At 29.4% G+C, this 22,789-nt stretch overlaps 7 protein-coding genes across 7 annotated transcripts; all 7 read left to right on the plus strand. All coding sequences in view use genetic code 12, as the record gives it.

Annotated features, from left to right (window-relative positions):
- Nucleotides 1–38: 38 nt before the first annotated feature.
- On the plus strand, nucleotides 39–3,554 carry SMC2 (condensin subunit; the record flags this gene model as incomplete). The annotated part of the gene is made up of 1 exon (XM_051758097.1): nucleotides 39–3,554. One exon carries the CDS (start codon nucleotides 39–41, stop codon nucleotides 3,552–3,554), a length of 3,516 nt encoding a protein of 1,171 aa, XP_051617067.1.
- Nucleotides 3,555–4,220: 666 nt separating this feature from the next.
- On the plus strand, nucleotides 4,221–5,663 carry ANP1 (Anp1p; the record flags this gene model as incomplete). The annotated part of the gene is made up of 1 exon (XM_051758108.1): nucleotides 4,221–5,663. One exon carries the CDS (start codon nucleotides 4,221–4,223, stop codon nucleotides 5,661–5,663), a length of 1,443 nt encoding a protein of 480 aa, XP_051617068.1.
- Nucleotides 5,664–10,971: 5,308 nt separating this feature from the next.
- KGF55_000331 (uncharacterized protein) lies at nucleotides 10,972–12,402 on the plus strand (the record flags this gene model as incomplete). Its single annotated transcript, XM_051758119.1, has 1 exon — nucleotides 10,972–12,402. One exon carries the CDS (start codon nucleotides 10,972–10,974, stop codon nucleotides 12,400–12,402), a length of 1,431 nt encoding a protein of 476 aa, XP_051617069.1.
- A 1,403-nt stretch (nucleotides 12,403–13,805) lies between these two features.
- KGF55_000332 (uncharacterized protein) lies at nucleotides 13,806–14,012 on the plus strand (the record flags this gene model as incomplete). The annotated part of the gene is made up of 1 exon (XM_051758130.1): nucleotides 13,806–14,012. One exon carries the CDS (start codon nucleotides 13,806–13,808, stop codon nucleotides 14,010–14,012), a length of 207 nt encoding a protein of 68 aa, XP_051617070.1.
- Nucleotides 14,013–17,141: 3,129 nt separating this feature from the next.
- KGF55_000333 (uncharacterized protein) lies at nucleotides 17,142–19,457 on the plus strand (the record flags this gene model as incomplete). Its single annotated transcript, XM_051758141.1, has 1 exon — nucleotides 17,142–19,457. One exon carries the CDS (start codon nucleotides 17,142–17,144, stop codon nucleotides 19,455–19,457), a length of 2,316 nt encoding a protein of 771 aa, XP_051617071.1.
- Nucleotides 19,458–20,503: 1,046 nt separating this feature from the next.
- LEU42 (Leu42p) lies at nucleotides 20,504–22,237 on the plus strand (the record flags this gene model as incomplete). The annotated part of the gene is made up of 1 exon (XM_051758152.1): nucleotides 20,504–22,237. One exon carries the CDS (start codon nucleotides 20,504–20,506, stop codon nucleotides 22,235–22,237), a length of 1,734 nt encoding a protein of 577 aa, XP_051617072.1.
- Nucleotides 22,238–22,547: 310 nt separating this feature from the next.
- On the plus strand, nucleotides 22,548–22,778 carry KGF55_000335 (uncharacterized protein; the record flags this gene model as incomplete). The annotated part of the gene is made up of 1 exon (XM_051758163.1): nucleotides 22,548–22,778. One exon carries the CDS (start codon nucleotides 22,548–22,550, stop codon nucleotides 22,776–22,778), a length of 231 nt encoding a protein of 76 aa, XP_051617073.1.
- Between the last annotated feature and the right edge of the window lie 11 nt (nucleotides 22,779–22,789).

Here is a 22,789-nt window from a genome sequence, read left to right on the forward strand (position 1 = left end):
AATTCAAAATTCACATATAACATCATCCTTTAACATTAATGAAAGTTGACGAGCTAATCATTGATGGATTTAAATCATATGCAACGCGTACAGTAATATCTGGATGGGACTCACTGTTTAATGCTATAACTGGATTAAATGGTTCAGGTAAATCAAATATTTTAGATGCAATATGTTTTGTATTGGGTATATCATCTATGCAAACAGTCAGAGCTTCAAATTTACAGGATTTAATTTACAAGAGAGGTCAAGCAGGAGTAACGAAAGCAAGTGTGACGATAGTATTTGATAATTCTGAACTAACTAAATCACCTATTGGGTTTGAAAAATGTACAACAATAAGTGTAACTAGACAGATAATACTAGGTGGAACTTCTAAATATTTAATCAATGGTCATAAAGCTCAACAAAATACTGTATTAAGTTTATTTCAGAGTGTTCAATTAAATATAAATAATCCAAACTTTTTAATTATGCAAGGAAAAATTACAAAAGTCTTGAATATGAGGGCCACTGAAATTTTATCATTAATTGAGGAAGCAGCTGGGACCAGAACTTTTGAAGAAAAAAAAATTAAAGCAAAAAAGATTATGGTTAAGAAAGATCAAAAATTAGCAGAAATTAAAACCTTATTGTTGGAAGAAATCGAACCTAAATTTGAAAAGTTCAGAAATGACAAACGTGTATATGTTGAGTTCAAAAACACAGAAACTGCCTTGGAAAAACATAGAAGGTTTGTTACAGCAATTGAATATTTCCAATTATCACAACTGTTTAACAATAATTCAGAATATGTGAGTGTTCATGAACAAAAAATTGCTCAATTACATTTAGAAATTGATAAGTTGAGTCATGAAATTAATAATTTAAACGAAGATTTGAAACAAGTGAAAGAAGCAAGAGATAAAAATTTGAATAAAGATGGTAAGTTGGGTGAGTTAGAAAAGCAAGAAAATAAATTATCGAATGAAATAGAAAGATTGAAAACGAGTAGAAGTTTGACGAAGGAAGAGATTTTAAATGAAACCGACAAATTGGAGCTGCTACGGAAAAAACAGGCACAATTAGAAACACAGTTGAAAGAAGGTGAGCAAACACTTGTGAATCACGAAAAAAAACTTGAAAGTCAAAAGAAAGAGGTTGAGAAACTAAAAGAACAATTCGAGAGAAAAGAAGAATTATTGACTGGTTTAAGTACAGGTTTGTCAACTAAAGGTAACGCGTCAAGCGGTTATGTTTCCCAATTGAATGAAGTTAAAAATAAGTTAAGCACATCTAAAAATTTGATATCTCAGCATAAAATGAAAATAGATCATTTACAAAGTGGTCTTGATTCTGATAAACCTAAACTCTCAAATGCTAAAAAGGAATACGATGGCTTTATGAAAAATATCACCAATTTAAAAAATTCCATCTCCATGAAACAAAAGAATCTTGATGAAGCTTTAGGTTCGAATCCTCAAAACGTGACCGAACTCCGGGACAAAGAATCACGATTAAAGCAACAACAGAATGCTTTACTAAATGAATTGAGCAATATGAAGCAAAGTTTAAGAGGTCTAGATTTTCATTATGAACATCCTTATAATAATTTTGATGATACTTTGGTGAAAGGTGTTGTTGCACAGTTATTCGATCTTCCTGAATCCTCATATGATAAAGCAATAGCCTTACAAACTTGTGCTGGTGGTAGATTATATAATGTTGTTGTTGATACAGCTGATGTTGCCTCTCAATTATTGGAAAGAGGAAGGTTAAGAAAAAGAGTTACCATGATTCCTTTAGATAAGATAAATCCAAATGTCGTAGGAACTGCGGTAATTGAACGTGCACATAATATAGCCCCAAATAAAGTAGAATTGGCTATAAATTTAGTTGAATATGATCCAAAAATACAGAAAGCAATGCAATATGTATTTGGAACTACATTTATATGTGCGGATCCAGATGCAGCCAAAAAGGTAACTTTCGATCCTCAAATCAGAACAAGATCCATAACTATAGAAGGTGATACGTATGATCCAGAAGGTAATGTATCTGGTGGCTCTAGAAGATTTAATTCATCAATTCTTTTAATATTACGTGACTATAATAAAGTGCTTAAAAAGTTGAATGGTATTGAAGAAGAATTGAAATATTTGCAAAATGAAATAACAAGTTGGGAAAACACAATGAAAGCTACTGCTGGTATGAGAAAAGAAATAGAAATGGATAAGTACGAATTGTCTATACAGGAAAGAAAATTAGAATCCAATCAAGCATCATCTATATTAAAATTGAATGAACAAAGAACGAAAGAAATTGAAGCATTGAAAAATGAAATTGAGACAAATAAGAAAAATTGTGAGAGTTATGAAGAAGAAATCAAGCAAATAGAAAAAGATATTAAAGAATTCAGTAGCGATAAATCCACAAAAATTAATGAGTTGAAATCAGAAGTCTCAAAATTAAAGTCAAACGTTGAAAAAAGTGAAGAACAAGTGGCTCTTGAAGTTGAAAATTTTCAAGTTTTACAATGGGAAATAGATCAACAGAAAAACGAATTTAAGGAGACCACACATAATATCGAGGCCACCACTAAGTTAATAGAAGAGTTGAATAAAAAGGAAGAACAAGATCAACAAACGTATTCAGGGTTGGAAAGAGAACTCATCATTGTAAAAGATCAAGTTGAGGAGGAGAAAACAAGTTTGGCAGGTTTAGATGAAGAAATGAATGAATTAATTAAAATCATTTCATCAAAAAACAAAAAATCAGAAAGTATTAAAATCAAGATAAAATCCATTCAATTTGAACTAGATAAAGCTAACAATGCTACAACCAATTTGAAAACAAGATTAGACGAATTGATGAGTGAACATGAATGGGTTTTAGATATGAGAGCAGTAGAAAGGGAAATATCAGATCACAACAACACAACATTTGAAGAAGCAAAAGATCATTTAAATCAATTAGAAGATAAATTTCAAAGTATAAGACGAAAAGTTAATGTAAATATAATGAGTATGATTGAGGAGAATGAAAAAAGAGAATCAGCATTAAAATTAAAAATTAAAACTATTGAAAAAGATAAAAATAAAATCGAAACAACTATTGAAAAGTTAAATGGAGAGATTAGAAAAGCTTTGAATGCAACATATCAAAAAGTTTCTGAAGATTTTGGTCAAATATTTGCTGATTTGTTGCCTGGTTCATTTGCTAAATTAGTACCAGTAGACATGATGGATGTTACCAAGGGATTGGAAGTAAAAGTTAAATTAGGTCCAGTTTGGAAAAATAGTTTGGTTGAATTATCCGGAGGTCAAAGATCATTAATTGCATTATCATTAATTATGGCTCTATTACAATTTAATCCAGCTCCTATGTATATTTTAGATGAAGTTGATGCTGCATTAGATTTATCACATACTCAAAATATAGGTCATTTAATAAAAACAAGATTTAAAGGTTCCCAATTTATAGTTGTTTCATTAAAAGAAGGTATGTTTACTAATGCTAATCGTGTATTTAGAACCAGATTCCAAGATGGTACATCTGTTGTATCTGTATTATAATGACATAATTGCTTAGAAATCATAAATCATATGTTATCGTATATTTGAATTGTACTCTTTCCTTTCGTATATATCATTTTCAAATATATTGATAATAAAAAAAACTGTTATAAACGGTTATGAACCTTTATATAATACATCAAAATCAATACAGTACAAAAATAATAATCAATAAATTATTACACGTAAAAATTGAGAGAAAAGAATACAATAATAATAAAAAAGAAAAAAAGAAAAATTCTTTAGCCTATTTAAAAATATAATATTTTTAGTAAGATCCATACGAATTGAATTGATTCATTAATATACACTAGTCATCGATTCATTAATAAACACTAATCATCGCCATCAACAACATCATTCAACATCAAGTCGATACTCCCAAAGATAGATCAATTCCAACAAGCTTTAATCCAAATTGGATACATTTCATAAACAATCATCCCATTCACATTCATATGATTACTTCGAGGATCAATACGAATATCTACTATTTTTCTAACATTTACAATACCACAAACAATCATTCTTAGATCAAACGGAAGAATCTTGAGTCAATAATTTGGAATTGTGGTAAATAAATAATTTTTAAGTTGAGTTGACCAAAAACTTTTTGCATAATACCTATAAATAAATTCATCATCAACAAACACAATATAATTCAAAATGTCTTCAAAATCACCGACACCTACAATACATTCAATTCAAGTCACTCCATACGAGTATCAAGAAGATGATGATAAATTTAATAAAAATTTCAGATCCAAATCATCATCACCATTCATAGCATCATCTTCAAATATATTACACATACTACAAAATCTATTTCATAAATTCAAAAATTTCATTTTAATTTTAACATTTTTAATTGTACTATCTTTATTTTTCATATTTAATGGTCTTTCACCAAAACTATATACTCCAAATCTATCAGGAATAGACAATGTAACATTTTTTGATTTAGCAGATTCAAGTGGTACAGCTAATGGTTGGCAATATGATGAAAGAGTTCTATTCTGTGTACCATTAAGAGATGCAGCAGCTCATTTACCAATGTTTTTTGGTCATATGAAAAAATTAACATATCCTCATAATCTTATAGATTTAGCATTTTTAGTAAGTGATTCCAAAGATGATACAATGGGAGAATTATTAAAACAATTAAATGAAATTCAATCTGATTCAAAATTAAAATTTGGAGAAATTGAAATATTTGAAAAAGATTTTGGTCAAGTTATTGGTCAAGGTTTTAGTGATAGACATGGTTTTGCTGCACAAGGTCCAAGAAGAAAATTAATGGCAAGAGCAAGAAATTGGTTATGGAGTGTTGCTATAAAACCTCATCATTCTTATGTTTATTGGAGAGATGCAGATGTTGAAACTGTTCCACCAACTATATTGGAAGATTTAATGCATCATGATAAAGATGTTATAGTACCAAATGTATGGAGACCATTACCTGATTGGTTAGGTAATCAACAACCTTATGATTTAAATTCATGGCAAGAATCAGATGGTGGTTTACAATTAGCTGATTCATTAGATGAAGACGCATGTATAGTTGAAGGTTATGTTGAATATCAAACTTGGAGACCTCATCTAGCTTATTTAAGAGATCCATATGGTGATCCTGAAGTTGAAATGGAATTGGATGGTATAGGAGGTGTATCAATTTTAACAAAAGCAAAAGTATTTAGAACAGGTTCTCATTTCCCAGCTTTTTCATTTGAAAAACATGCAGAAACTGAAGCATTTGGTAAATTAAGTAAAAGAATGGGATATTCAGTTGTTGGATTACCTCATTATGTTATATGGCATATTTATGAACCAAGTTCAGATGATTTAAAACATATGGAATGGATGGCATTAGAAGAAGTTAGACAACAAGAAGAAGCTAAAATTAAAAAAGTTTATGATAAAGTTTGGGATAAAGCTTTTGAAGATGTTCAAAAAGAATGGCAATCTGAAAAATCTAAATTTTTAAAAAATACAGATATGTCTAAACATAGAAAAATTCAAGTTGATTGGAGTGGAGTTGATGATTGGGATATTGATCAAAGTAAAAAAGATGATAATAAACTAGCTGATTTTAATCCTAAAATAGAATAAATTATTACATAGAATAAACTATCAAATAATACTGTGCTTGTGAAATAATATAATACTTTTTTCATTGGATTAGATATGTTATTAGACTCTAGAAATTTTTCGAATTGTAATTCTAATTCTTAAGCAATTTTCATACCGTATAATCAAGTCTTTTGAACTTTGAATTTGAAACAATATTCAACTTGAGTTTTCCACCGAATGCCTCTTGAAATTTAAGTAAAATAAACTGCGTTAGCCTATGCTCGAGACAATTAGATGTTTACAATATTGTTTTATGGTAACCTTTAGTTCTACATCTTGAATTTTCAGGGTTTCGTTTTGCTTGTAATTATCGTAGAACCATTTCAAAATTTGAAAAAATATCTTAATACTCATAATTTTATAAAATATAATGAAATTTTGGTTTATTTTTTGTTGCAAATTTTACGATAAACTTTTAAATTTGTTGCAATTAAAATTATGAAAACACCTCCAAAATAGTTCAAAATCATCAACCACTACTGATACTTTAGTGGATTTGATGAGTTCATATGAATTCTCTACGACAACTTGTAGAGTTATGCAATATTCAAATAAATCTATATTTTATGGCGGTATGGGTTTCAAAAAAAAAGAAAAAGTTGAGTTACGGAGGTGAAGTTTTGATAATTCATTAATTCATTCAAGGCATGAGAGTTTTTCCAACAATTTACTTATCAGGTTCCATCGATTGAAAATCATATTTATTTTTATTCGTAGATACCGCTCTATCTTATAAGAGAATCATAAAATAAGTATGAATTTTATTTCAAAAAAAAAGAGAGAATTGATATGTCTTCTTATTAATTGAATTTTGATAACAGTTGATCTTATATTAGACGATGCAACATTAAATTAAGATTTTATTTAATCTAAATCATCCTTAAATAAGCATGAATTAGGCGCATAATCTAAATTGAGAACATATCATATGTAGTTTGAAGAAAAGAAGATTTTTGAAAACTCAGGGGAACAACGTAATTAATTCTTTACATAGCTGAAGTTAGCTTCATGTTGAGTGTTTCATCTCTCGTCAAGTACTTAATTTATCCGTATTCGGATCATTAAGATAGTACCAATTTTAAGGACAATAATAATAATTTAACTCAATTTTGTAATTTTTTCATTTATCCAACACGCTCTTTGTGTCAGGAACAAATAATTTTTTATACTTTTTTGTTCTATTGTTTTAAATTTTAAATTTAGTGCTTAGATAATTAGACGAAATGAAATTTCAAGTTCCAAACATGGAATTTGGTTAGGAATGGAATTTTAAACTCTATTAATTTGGTGCTTAACCGGGCTAGTCTTATAACCTAAATTACAATTGTAAGGTGTAATTTTGCTTTAAAAAAAACTTGAAATTCTCAGGTTGTTCAAAAAGTGAAATTTTGAGCCAATTCAATATCAGAAGATCGATATCATTCGAAGCTATACCGCAGACATCCGGACGTAATCCATTCGTAGCGCTTTTATGATAAAACGATCGTTTAAAATGTCTGAAAGGTGAAAGATAATTTTATACATCAATTCAGAGAATCAATAGTTTCTGACTCAAATTGATACTATTGCTTTTCAAATTGAAGATATAAACCCAAGTACTTCGATATAATAGGGATACAAACAGTGAAAACTAGTATCTTATTGCTATCTTGCCTAGTCATCGCAATCTATTCTACACTTTGACCAATACTCATAACTTTCAATATATTTTCAAATGAGATTTGCGTATGCGTAAAAATGAATTAGAGCACGTTGGAACGGGGACGTGAGTTGTTGCCAATTAATATTTAATAAAATGTATTGCTGATCTTCAACTTTCTTATAGTCATAGACATGCATATAGATTTACAAATTAATGTGAAATTCTAAGATAACCGCTTTAGTTTTTTATTATTCAAATTTCGCGTTGATCTATTGCATGGGAATGCAACGATTTGCGTATTAAGCAAAAGAAAAGAAATAAAAAACTATGATGTGGACTATCTATCTATTGACTCAGATTGATTGATTTGATCTAATTTAAGCTCGATTTGGTATTTTGAAAAGATTTCGTATCTGGATCTAATTATTAACTTAATTGATCTTTCAAACCACAGTTTTGATTTACATGGTTAGATTAGCATTATTGATACATTATTTCGTTACGTTTGGGATCTATCTCCTTTTTTCAATACCTTGCAGAGGAGTTGCAACCATTGGTTGTTGGTTATAAACAACTATGAACAGATGAAAGAATACCAATTGGCTTATCAATGGAAATTTCTATTCTATGACTAAAAAAAGGGGGAGGAGAAATAGAAGGAAAAGAAAAAAAGTTAACTCTGTTCAAGAACAAGAGTTCATAATTAAATTAACTTGTATTCTATTGTTTAAAATTTGTTGTATTAGTCTACTATTAATATGAAACTTAGAACCGATAATGGTTATGACAATTGTTGAGCATAAAGCAATAAATTTATTATGTTTGTGGCATATTTTTAAGATAAAAACAATATGAAATGCAATGAGTAAAAAGTACGTAAGAATTTGAGATTTTTCTTTTCAAAATATGGATCAAATTTATCCAAAAGTAGGTTTGATTAATTTCTTAATTATTGTTCTATGATCTTAATCAAGTAAATCTCGATTTATTATTTTATTGTTACCCAACCTTTACAAACTAGAAGGAAGCAGTGTCATTAGCTATTGCTCTTGAACTTTTATGTTGATACTTATTCAATAACTTTGATTATTCTGATTAGTTTTACGAAAAATATATTTATGTGGTGTATCCACATACAGAAATCGTTTTGATGCACGTTGCTGTATAGTTGATTTGTTGCTTTGTACAATACCTCGTATTAAAAATTAAAGTCAAAAAGATTTTCGGAGCTTATCAGTTTTCAGATTGTACGAATTACTATGCTTGTTTGATCTCAATAGTGGATCTTTATAGTGGATTGATTATTGTAAATCAACTTGAAAAACAATAACTGGAATAGATCTTAGATACGACATAACAAGCCTGATAAAATCCAGAACAATAAACTAGTCGGAGTCAAGATTGAGTTTCAAGAGAGATTTCCAAAATTTAAACAATCTAGCAACAATAAACTGGTACACCATTATGCGTTTTGCCAATTCCTAAACAATCAGCCCCAAATTATCAAGCTTTCTTTGCCAGACAACACCAAAAGCATGTTAAATTTTGAGGGTGACCAGGATCTATCCATGATTTGAAAATGTATCCTTCTATTTTTTAGTATTGATATATTTATTCTATTTTTTATCCTTAAACGTTTTTGTACAAACATTATTTTTGTGTGCAATACCAACTTTTTTTTTTGAGTTTTTGAATTAAATTTAGATATTTTTGCTGGTTAAAATTGATCAAATTGGTAATAACTAATACCTAAAATGAATTCGAATGTAACAACAAATTAATTTAGTACTTGATTACAACATCTTTTAAGAAAATATCAAACGTTTTCGCTATAAAACTTGTCTTTATCTATATTTTGTTTACTGATATGATCAACAGCAATCATCTTTCCATTCGTATGTCTTAAGTACTTCTTCTCCTTAATTTTGTTTGATTCGAGTTTTTAATTGTAAATCTCATGCACTGTAAATCATTATTTTATGCATCATACACAATCTTTACTTTCTGAGTACAAATTTTAACAATAAAATATGTTTTTAATTTGTTTGAATTTAGAAATCACATAATCAAATTGATAATGGCATATTATGAGACAAATTTCATTAAATAAATTCATAATCTTATTAATTTGTACTACGTACTTATTAACTTCGAATATCTAAGCCTTCTTTTAATTAATTTCATATTGTATTATGAATATTTTAAATATAGTAATTTAATCTTTTTATCAAACTTGCGATATGTTCATCAGTTTCTTTCAACGAATTGATCCTTTTTGGTTTAAAAACAAACACTTTCAGCTATAATTGTAGTCAAATGATACCTTTTTGATTTCTTGGTTTTGTTATTGTTCCAACAAGGATGTGTTCAATATAGTACAATTTATTAAACTTTTTATAGTTTTAATTTAAGATCTAATTTTAAAATGCGCGTCTTAGTTGAAAAATCTTAAAACTTTAAATTTTTATTAGTAGAATTACAACATAGTGGAATGAATTTCAGTTCCATTTCATCATCATGATATATTACAAAAGCTGTGAAAGGATAGAGATAAGCTTTTCTGTTACTAAACACGATTTTGATGTTTTTCTTATTAGAGGTTTGAGTTACATATGGACTTCACTCTCATGTCTTCATACCATTCATTGTTTACACTTCCAATGTATTTAAGCAAATAAAGATATACAGATCGTTAATGGGTGATCTCAATCTTTCAAGTGAAAATTTCACCATGTGGGTTTTCACCCCTGTAAATTCATCGAATCGGAATTCATTAAATGCGTGGAAAATTATCATTTTATTGTAATTGAAAATTCTATTGTTCTTTATTATTCATAGACAATATTATATGAGTTTCTTCGATAACCAATGTAGTTAAATTAATATTAAACAAGTATTGGCGATCTTCAAAATTTTGTTGGTTTGTTTTCATAAATATACAAACCTCTATTGTTTAAATTTGATTTACTAATTCCAATTATTTAATTGTGTAAAATTTAACATTCCATGTACAAAAGCTGGTGAATAATTACATCTTAATTTATGAAATATTACGTCGTATTTAACATCTTCTACTTAATTTTGAATTTTTATTGTAATTACAAAGTAGATACACTCAAAAATTGAACTTATACAACCGCAATTTTCATTGATATTTTACACAAATCTCAATTCATACTTTAATTATATTGAAACAAAACATGTAAAATTTTTAGATTCTTTTGAAAAACTGTAATTTTAATCTTAAAAAAAAAGTCTATAGTTTGTTTTACTTTCTTTATATGCTTAAACAATTACGCATCAAGAACTAAAATTGATGGTTAAATACTTAAAAGACTAAGTTAAATTTAAATTTTGTGTTGAATATTTCATTTTTATTGTATTATTGTTTTTGTAAGAATTGTAATTTGATTATTCTCTACTTTTTTTCTTTTATTTCCAAAACACACAATTTAAAATTTTAATTGCAAAATTTTGGTTTCAAATTCTATATAACCAGTATGATATCCCTTATGTTTCAAAAAAGTATATATCCCTTCTATTTGTTTTTTTTTGTTTCTTATTTTATTTCAGGAATCTAATCAACTCAAACCATTTACATTCGCTTAAGAAAACCTTTACAACTACATTTTCAAATAATATATTATGAGATTCACAAATATTTTAGCTAGTTCATTAGCTTTATTATCATCAAGCGTTTTAGCTGTCGATGTTGCTTGTTTAGTTGATGGTGCTCCAGTTGCAGTTGTTGATTTAGATACCGGTGTATGTCCATTTACTATTCCAGCTTCATTACCTCAACCAATTTTTGAATATACTTCACCAGAAGATTATGATGTTTTATTCTACTACTCATTAGTTGATTTAGTTAGATATTTCACTGATATTGTTGAAGCTGGTAATGTCATTAATATTCCAGCTAGATTTTTATATGGTACTTCAGGTGCTCCATTATATCAAGTTGCTGCTCAAGAAATTCCAGCTTCAAATTCAACTGCTGGTATTAGAAAAAGATTAATGAAATCAACTCCATTAGTTAAAAGAGATGAAGCTGAAGATTTTGCTGAATCATTAAAAGAATTAAATGGTACTTTTGTTCAATCAAGTGCTTTCGAAGTTGTTGATTTGAATGATACTGATATTTCATCAGGTGCTCCAACTGGTCCAATTGAAACTATTCACTCAACTATTATTGAAACTGAAACTGTCTCATGTTCAACTACTACAGGTACTTCAACTTTATCAGATGGTTCTGAATCTGTTTGGACTTCATCAACTCCAATTTTATCTACAGTTACTGCCATTGCTACTCACGTTGTCACCATTACTTCATGTCATGAAGATAAATGTCACTTAACCACTGTTCCAGGTACTGAATCAGTTGGAACTACTACTGTTGAAGGTGTTGAAACTGTTTACACTACTTATTGTCCATTATCATCAGTTGCTCCACCACCATCAACCAAAGCTATTACTACTACTGATTCTCATGGTGCTCATACCACTTACGAAGCTACTGCTTCATGGACCACTAAAACTTTCGAAGGTGTTGTCACTTCATTCATTACATACTGTCCATTAACTGAAGAAGGTCATGAAGCTGGTGCTACTACTACTAAACCAGCTGGTCATGGTGAAACTGCTGCTACTGAATCAGGAAAACCAGGTAAAACAGTCATTGCTTCAACCTCAGTTTATACCTCAGGTGCTTCAACTATTACCACTGTTGTTCACAAAACCGTTGCTGTTGAATCAGGTGCTCATCATGGTGAATCTGTTATTGCTTCAACTTCAGTTTATACTTCAGGTGCTTCAACTATCACTACTGTTGTTTACAAAACCGTTGCTGCTGAATCAGGTGCTCCAGGTGCTCCAGAAACTCATGTTACTCACGCTACTACTGGTACTCCAGCCCCAGCTCCAGCTCCAGCTCCAACTTCAACTCACGGTTCTACTGTTGCTGCTCAATCATCAGGTCCAGCTTCTGCTGCTGTTTCAACTTATGCTGGTTCAGCTTCATCAAATGGTGCTGCTTACTTAGCTTTAGCTTTAATCCCATTAGCTTACTTCTTTTAAATTGTTTAGCTAATCCATTATCATTAACATCATCAAACATCATCAATCACCATTTAATTTTACTCAAATAGAATATCATCAACTCATTCATCACCACTTCAACAAATTAGAGTAATAATTTTTTCGGTAATTTAAATTAATTTATTTTCGATTATTTAATTTTTCAAAATTAAATTTTAATAATTTCCTTCATTGCATTATGGTTCCCTAGCATAACTTATTCATCTAACAATCCAAATATAATTTTCAATGAAGTATTGATAATCTAATGCTTCATTAAATATTTCGGTTTTTACTTACCAAACAATTCAACCAAACATTTCAATCATCATCATCATCAACCAATTCATTATCCTAAACTAATCAAATTTTCGTAATTGTAATATATGTTCAAATATTATTTAATTGTAAATTCATAAATGAGAGATAGCTACTACAATTTTTTAAAGATGTACTTAATAGGAGACTATTTATGTTAACTTTTCTACTATTATTTGTTTTTCAGTTCTTCAGTTTTAATAAATTTTATACCCATTAAATTTTCCTTCTTTTTCAACGCTCTTAAAATTTTAATTCTGATGTTTCAGCAACAAGCCTCTAGTCCAATTATTGGAAAGTCGAAGATCGACACGTAAGTAACATTTAATTTAGATCGGCATTTTAGAGGCTTAAAAGTCGTTTTAGGCTGCAAGAAAATATTAAAATTTGAAACAAGTATTTTGCAGCCAAAATGATTTCGAAACACAAAGACACAAATTATTTTTACTGAATTCTTAGTGAAGAGACAAAGAATGTTGTAATAGATTGTAGTAGTTACATAACATTGAAAATTTTAAATTAAGACTTACTTAGTCAAAGACTAAAATGAGAAATATGTTTCCTAGAAGATCACTTGATTTGATGATCGTTCATCTTTGATGATTTCTACTTCAATATACTGTACTATCAGTTGAAAGTGCTGACAAAACTAGAGATATAAGACTGGAATCATCTCCTCGTTTCTAAACATTTGATTATATAGTTCAACTTTTACAAATCTATCTGGAGAAAAACTGAAACTGCATATTCTTTTCTTTGCTCCTCTTAACAACTTACTTCTCAGCTGCTTTTCTGTACTGAATCTTTTTCAAACACTATTTACGCGATTTTAACTTTATTAATGAGACACAATTATGTTTAATATAACATGGTATTGTATTGTTTAAAAATTCAGCAGGAACTGACAAATAAATAGAAACTATTGTTAAATAATTGGGGATTTAAATCTTCATGATAAAAAATACAGTACTGCATATAAGTTTCAGTTTATCTTTCAAATTTTGGTTGTAAATAATTTCAACTTTTACAACCAACACTTTTTCATATCAAGAATTACAAACTTCCTTAATCAAGATAAGTTCACAATGCCTTCAGAAGTTAAAAGTCTTAATCTTAATAATATAACTTTATTAAGAGAAAATAATAAACCAAAGGAAGAATCTTCAAGTCCAAAGTCCTTGATGATCAAAGATGGATCTCGTGATATTTGTTTTATTAATCTTTCAAGCTCCCATGTTAAGATTACCCCCGATAACATTCTGATTAATGTTGAGTTCAATTCAAAGAAATAGTTTCAATACCAATCAAATTTTCAAATTCAGGGGTTGTATGATAAAATTAAAATTTTTGTGGGGAATCATTTATTAAATGAATTAAGAATTGAAATAATTAAAAGTTTATATTTTGGTCAAAAACATTTGCTTTTATAAAATCTCGAGGAGAAGCAATACATTATAAATTTAAAAAAATTAAAATTTTATCAAGATCCTTACCAAATAAAGATAAACTTTTACTGAATTGGGTTGATCTTTATAAAATTAACTTCAAAAGAATTTGAAACTTTGCTAAAAATTACCGGAAAACAATTTCCTTTTCTAATTCCTTTTTTAATCAATTGCAAAATTTTTAAATATAATCTTTTTCACTTTAGCTTATTGTATATTTCTAAACAATATACTGCAATCAAGTTTCATTGTTTCGAAACAAAATGTAGATTTAAATCTTTCTATTAATCTCTTGTTTATCAAGTCAACGTTTTTTTAGTATAAAAGAAAATACGAATACGAATAATAAACAAATAAACAAAGACATACCACATCCAGATTCTCAGCAACGTTTATTGATTGTTATAAAAAGTAGATTGCCCCTATTTTTGCATCCTTACATCTAGTTCTTCTATTATAAACTTTCAGTACACCTTTTTCAGTATCATATGATGAAGCCGATGAATTTTTAAATTGACTTCTTCATATGATTTTTAAACAGATTGAATGTCGCATAATTAAATCTAGCATTAATATGTGAAGCCATGTCAACACGAGATTACGTGAATATTTTTAAATTTTTTATTCGATTAAGTTTAGATCAAATTGCCGTATAAAATGGTTAGTTGCCTTAGCCTCGTCTAATATATTCGTAAAATGAAATAGACGTGAAAGAATAAAGATTATCTAGATTATTTAGATTTTCGTCTAATTGTTTTTCCTTCTCTTACATTGTTTAATAAAATTTTTTATTATCCGTTTTTTAAATTAGACGAGAACTAAAATGATTTTGTGAATAACAAAGTGAATACAAACAATCAAATAATTTCAATTTTCGTCAGATCCTAAACTGATTTGTTATTGTTAAAAAAATTCGTTAATCAGGAGAAAAATGGGAGAATAATAGTTATTATGCAATTCTCCTTACATTACTCAAAAAAAAAAATAAATAATAATATGGGAAATCGTGGACTAATCAATTTCAGGTTCAATTGACTTTTACCAATTAATAAATTTACCTTCCTCATTCATTCAACAAATTATTAACTTACGTAGATAAAATTGCATAAACCCTGAATTGTTTAGTATTTTTCCAAATTGAGAGTTGAAAATAAAGCAATTCATGAAATTTGTTGGCCTAATTTTTAGTTCCTTGAATAAAAATTAATGCATAGAACTGCCAAAGTTTGCAAAAGTCGTAAAGACCGTGTCATACATCCTAATAGTTCTTCTTTTACTACTATCTCTATAATTGTAAATATATGATAATATTATTATAACTTCTTAATTCAGTCAAGATAAAGGTAAATTGCTCGAAGTTTAATTGAAAAAGCGGGATATAGTTTACTATCATTATTATTAGTATCATTAAATAATAATTTATTATATTTCATCTGAAACTTGAAAATTAAAATAATAAATTATTTTTTAAACAAAAAGAAATTTAATTTAAATCCTGAAACATCATATTTTTATTGTTTCAAATCATTAAATGAGATCGTAAAATAAGTAGAACCATATCTTAAAGGTGGATTAGAATGACAATTTATTGAAAAGGTAACTACATTGAATAGGTTACTACAAGGTGAAGTGGGTGTACAATCGATGGAAGGTAAGTATGGCATAAGTCAATGCACAAAAATGAATTTTAATTAATCTTTCGTAGGACCCTTGCTTAAATGTCGTCCTGTATCTGAGAAAGAGACAATAAATTTAATTTTGTTTCAGGTTGGAATATCTACCAAAACAAGCACAACAACTACCCCATCTGGCTTCTATTTTTAGCAATAATTGTTGTTAAGTCAAGTAGATATATAACAAAGCAAATTATACGGTAGATAGTTTCGGCATTTGGCGTGAGAATTACAATTGAACGTTTTTATCTAGTTTAAACTATTAGTAGTGTAATGAAGTTAAAAATATTTTTTTTATCTCGTCAACAAAAATCAAAATACAAATTTTACTAACTTATGAAACATCTAATTCTATTGTCGGTTCTCAACAATTTGCCGAGACATTATGATTTTGCATATACCCGAGTGCTCGTAAAGTAATGGACAAGTAGCTTTTCAGATATGTTTGTTAACAGCACACCATCCCATAACATCTTTAGCATGGATAGAATCAAAATATTCATTCAAACTCAACAAACTTATTCAATACGGATCGGAACAATAAAGATCAGGGATTTTCTGAAGTTTCAAATATGATTTACTGAAAGTATTTATTCTTCATGCATAAATCCTATAATTTAAAATGTTGAATCAATCACGCGTATCAAGGCAAATCTTTTTAATCAATATTAATACTAGTTTTGACGATAATCATCATAGTTAAAGGTCAAAGTCAATAGTTTCAATATCTTACATTTTGAAATTATCATTGGAGATAATTTCATGTTGCTTCCTCCTTCAAGAAGTTTGTATTTACAACTACAGTCGTTCAATTATCCTTCAAAGTTTTATAGATCACATGAATTGAATTAGACGAGATAACATTTGTATGTATGATACAAAAATATTCAAATTAATTAATGTCGTACATGATCAAGGGTTTAAATTTATCAAATATGTTTGAGGGCCTAAAATTTATATTAAGTTGACACAAAAACATAGTTATAATATTTCAGTTGCAAAATTATTATAAAAGTTTTTTAATAATTTATATGGAAATTTGATTCTAGAATTTAAACATGAAACAAATTTTTAATTAATTGATTGAGAAAATTATATAGAAAACACACGAAGAAGTAGAGTTAAAATTATTACATAAATTAGAATCATGTACATTAAAGTAATAAAAAGTTTGTCTATAAATATAACATTAATTTCCTAAAGTTTTTCATCAAAAATTTATTTTAAAGTTTTTATTCAAATACTTCATCAGATAAATTCTTTATTCACTCGCTTATTCATAAATTAATTTAACTGAATCATCATGAAGGTTTCTGGTATTTTATCAACTGCTACTTTATTATCAATAGCTTCAGCTACTTTTGGTAAAGGTTGGGGAGGTAATGATATTGATTGTGATACTACTACTACTACACCACAATATAAATTTCCAACTACTGATTGTGATACTACTACTACTACTGGTAAAACACATAATAAATTTCCAACAACTGATTGTGATACTACTACTACAAGCAAAACACATAATAAATTCCCAACAACTGATTGTGATACTACTACTTTTAGTAAAACTCATCAAAAACCACCAACTACTGATTGTGATACTACCACATATAGTAAAACACATCATAAACCACCAACTACTGATTGGGATACTACTTCAATTTTACCAAGTTCTTCATCAAGTTCAACTCCATTAACTACTTCATCATTTGTTCCACCAATCCCATCAAGTTCCTCATCTAGTTCAACACCATTAACTACTTCATCATATGTTCCACCTGTTTCATCAAGTTCTTTATCAAGTTCAACTCCATTAACTACTTCATCATTTGTTCCACCAATCCCATCAAGTTCTTCATCAACTTCAACTCCATTAACTACAACTACTTCATCATCTATTCCACCTCCTTTATCAAGTTCTTCATCAATTTCAACTCCAAAACAATCATCAGCTACTACAACAACTGATATTCAAACAACTTATGTTACAATTACATCTTGTTCTGAAAATAAATGTTCAGAAATCACTCATACTACGGGAATTACAACTGTGACGTCAGATACGACTGTTTTTACAACTTATTGTCCTTTAACTTCAACTTCATCAACAAAAGTTTCATCAAGTTCATCTGTTGAAGTTCCACCATCATCAAGTTCATCAATTGAAGTTCCACCATCATCAAGCTCATCAATTGAAGTTCCATCAAGTTCATCAATTTATGTTCCACCATCATCAAGTTCATCTGTCGAAGTTCCACCATCATCAAGTTCATCTGTCGAAATTCCACCATCATCAAGCTCATCAATTTACACTCCATCAAGCTCATTCTCATCAGTTGTAATTTCATCTACTTCAGCTTCATCTGTTGAAATTCCATCTAGTTCTGCTTCATCAGTTGAAATTCCATCTAGTTCTGCTTCATCAGTTGAAATTCCATCAAGCTCAGCTCCTTCTGTTGAAATTCCATCAAGTTCAGCTTCATCAGTTGAAATTCCATCAAGCTCAGCTTCATCTGTTGAAATTCCATCAAGCTCAGCTTCATCTGTTGAAATTCCATCAAGTTCTGCTTCATCTGTTGAAATCCCATCCACTTCTGCTTCATCTGTTGAAATTCCATCAAGCTCAGCATCATCAGTTGAAATTCCATCATCAAGTATTTTACCTTCAAGTGTAACTTCATCTTCATCAACTAAAAGCCATGGTAAACCAAGTTCAAGTTCAAGCTCAACTATTTCTAGTTCATTTGTATCTTTAACAACTATTACTGAAGGTTCAACAACTTATACAACAGTGTGTCCAGAGACTACACCAACTGAATCAGCTTCTATTCCAGTTTCAAGTGTTCCAGAAAGTTCAACAGAAGATGTCTCAACTTCAATTTTACCAACTGAATCATCATCATCATCAGTTTCAATTCCAGAAATCAGTAAAACTGTAATTACAACCACTGGTGAAGGCTCAACAGTATCAACAATAACAACGGGATTAACAACAATTACTGAAGGAACTACAATTTATACCACCTATTGTGAATTGACTGAATCATCATCATCTTCAACTCCTGCTGCTCCATCATCAGAAGTCATTAAAGTTACTGCAAGTAGTCTGGAAGTATTTACAACTACTGCTACTGGGGAAATACTCATTACTACTATTGGTGCTAAAGGAGTTTCATCATCTTATATTGTTTCAAGTGGAGAAATCATTACTACAACAATTACTAGTGGTCAAGTTTATGAAAGTACTATTCCAGTTAAAACTTCAGAAGTCGAATCAACAACTTCAATTGCTGCTGAAACTGAAAAAGTTGTTCCAACTTCAAGTGCTGCTGAAACTAAAAAAGTTGCTCCTACTCCAGGTTCATCTAGTGAAGCTGAAGAAACCACTGTCACTACTAATATAACTCAAGAAACTGTTGCACCTAAGAAATCAATTGAAGCTGTTTCAGTTGCTCCTCAAGAAACTTCACCAGTTGCACCAAAATCTACAAGTATTTTAGTTTCATCATCATCTGACATTGCTACTCATGCCATTTCTACATATGAAGCTTCAGGTGTTTCAAATAAACAACCAATCGTTGCATTAGCTGTTATTGCATTGGCTTATTTCTTTTAGTTTGATTCAACAAGCTTTTATCTTTTCATTTTAGTTCAAAAAAAAAATAGGATACCATTTGCTTACATGTGTTCACACGTTTCATTTTGATTGTTTCAATAATGTTTTACAAAATTTTATTTTCTTTAGTTTTCGGTTTGTAATGATATATAGTTAGTTTCGTTTAAAATTTTAATATATTTATATCACTGTTTGACTATTTTTTGAAATTTTTTATATAATGATATTACTGTTTGACTGTTTTTTTCGAGTTAGTAAAAAGTTCATCATCTTTATAAAGATTGGAATCAAATAACAAATCATGTAGGTGTTGGTTGATTTCAAATCACAGCCGAAGACATTGTAAAAGTGGCCGTGATCATGACGATAACGCATGTAATAATCTAATCATTTTGTAGTTATTTTTCAACTCTTTTTAGTTAAAAGTAAGTTACATACTTCATTCTTAATCTGGAGATTGGACTTAAAGCATATTTAGCTATTCATAAAGTGAAAAATTATTTTGAAACTCAGTAAAGTTTTTACGAAGAACTATAAAAAACTACATCAGTACACTACCAAACATATCACTACTTCTTGGATTAAATTTGAAGTAATTGAGTTTCATTCTTTCATTCGAAACCCTTTCATCGAACAAGGACACCATTTTGACTGGAGAAATCTCGAATTTAAATTGTCAACTTTAGAAATTTTATTTCATTTATTGCACTTCCTGAAGTGAAACAAATAGAAAGTTTTGGACTATCCAGTGAGAGATACCACACCGACAGTTGTTGAAATATTTGAATCATCAGTCAAAATACATAAGATGCGATCTAAATTCAGCTGGATTAGTATGGTGCATCTTGTGTTGCAAATACCCTGATAAAGTCAGAACATCAGATTATGTGGAGATCATCTAATTAAAAATTATGACACAAAAAAGTCCGAATTTTTCATTCCATATAAGAATTGAAAAAATTATTTTGAGTCACCATTTGTTTCATTTATCACTTACTTTTACTTTTATTTATTCAGCATTTTTCAAGTCAAAAAATAGTTTTAAAATGCCTATGTTAAAAGATCCGTCAACGAAGTATAAGAAATTTCCACAAGTGAATTTACCAAATCGTCAATGGCCAAACAGATCACTAGATAAAGCTCCAAGATGGTTATCCACAGATTTAAGAGATGGTAACCAGTCCCTTCCAGATCCAATGTCTATTGCTGAGAAGAAAGAATATTTCAAAAAATTATGTGATATTGGATTTAAAGAGATAGAAGTGAGTTTTCCATCAGCATCGCAAATAGATTTTGATTTCACACAATTTGCTGTGAAAACAGCTCCTGAGGATGTTAGTATACAAGTCTTATCACCATGTCGTGAAGAATTGATTAAAAGAACTGTCGAGTCTTTGAAAGGAGCCAAGAGAGCCACAGTGCATATATATTTAGCAACATCTGATTGTTTTAGAAATGTTGTATTTGGATTAAGTAAAGAGGAAAGTAAAAATTTAGCTGTAAAATGTACAAAATTAGTAAGACAATTAACAAAAGATGATAAATCAACTGCTGGAACAGATTGGGATTTTGAGTTTTCGCCAGAGACATTTTCAGATACTGATTTAGATTATGCCGTAGAAGTATGTGAAGCTGTGAAAGAAGCTTGGGGACCAAGTGAATCAAAACCAATAATTTTTAATTTACCAGCAACGGTAGAAATGGCAACTCCAAATATTTATGCTGATCAAATAGAATATTTTGCTACTCATATAAGTGAGAGGGAGAAAATTTGTATATCTTTACACCCACACAATGATCGAGGATGTAGTGTTGCAGCAGCAGAATTGGGTCAATTAGCCGGTGCTGATCGAGTTGAAGGTTGTCTATTTGGAAACGGGGAACGTACAGGTAACGTGGATTTAGTTACTTTAGCTTTAAATTTATATACTCAAGGTGTATCTCCACATTTAGATTTTTCAGACATTACATCCGTTATCGACATTGTTGAAAAATGTAATAAAATACCTGTACATGCTAGAGCTCCATATGGTGGTTCATTAGTTGTATGTGCATTTAGTGGATCTCATCAAGACGCTATCAAAAAGGGATTTGCTGCACACAGTGAGAAAATCAAGAAATCAGAAGGCAAGAAAAATGTACATTGGCAATTACCATATTTACCATTGGATCCCGAAGATATTGGTAGAACTTATGAAGCCATCATTCGTGTCAATTCACAATCAGGTAAAGGTGGATCCGCTTGGGTTATTTTACGTAATTTGGAGTTAGATTTACCAAGAGGTTTACAAATTGCATTTTCAAAAATAGTGCAAGATCGTGCAGAAATCAAAGGTCAAGAATTAACAAATCAAGAATTATGTGACTTATTCAAACAAGAATACTTTATTGATTATGACGAGGACGAGAAAGAATCAGAAGATCAATATTATAAATTAGTTGATTACTCGATTACCACACCAGAGAAGGGTATAAAACAAATTGAAGCTGAGATTTTAATTGATGGTAAAACATCAAACATTAAAGGACAAGGTAATGGTCAATTATCAGCATTTAATGATGCATTAGCAAAACATTTAGGTATTGAAATTGATGTTAAGCATTATCACGAACATTCATTAGGCGAAGATTCGAATGCAAGAGCAGCAACTTATATTGAAGTCTTGGTTAATAATAAGATTAGTAGATGGGGTGTTGGTATAAATACCGATGTTTCACAAGCCTCTTTCCTTTCATTAATTTCAATTCTTAATGGTTTAAAGAGGAATAAAGATATATAAATAGTTGCAATTATTTTTATTTGATCTCAAATTTAGTGTAATTATAAAAGTAACGGTATATCTTTAAAAAGAATTTGCACTCTTGTAGTATTAGCTAATTGATGAATTTGAACTTTTGAGACGGTTCAACGTATCTTGAGCATCCCGAATTCCTTAACTTCTCTCCATTTTCAGTGATTTGTCTGTTTTCACTCTTTCTCAATAGCTACAACATAGTAAATATAAAAAATTCGACGCGTGGAATTGCTAAGAAATATTATTCATTTATACTCGAAATCATCCACAAGTCATCCACATCCCAAATCAAAGCATGACTCAAGAACAACCAGTAGACATTGGGGATACATACAAACAAATAGCTGCTGCCGAGCAACAAGCCACCAAACTAGAAAATGCTTTAGATGCTTTTGAAGCCAAATTAGATTCCATTTTAAAAGAGGCAGAAAGCATAAATAAGCCAGATGCAGTTGACAATAGCTCCCTGAATAAAACAGGTACAGTCGACAATAGCTCCGCTTCCATAACGAAAGAATCGAAATAAAAGATACACAG

Source organism: Candida pseudojiufengensis (genome assembly GCF_024610245.1).
Source record: "Candida pseudojiufengensis strain CBS 10847 chromosome Unknown scaffold6, whole genome shotgun sequence".
Taxonomy (NCBI): domain Eukaryota; kingdom Fungi; phylum Ascomycota; class Pichiomycetes; order Serinales; family Debaryomycetaceae; genus Lodderomyces; species Lodderomyces pseudojiufengensis.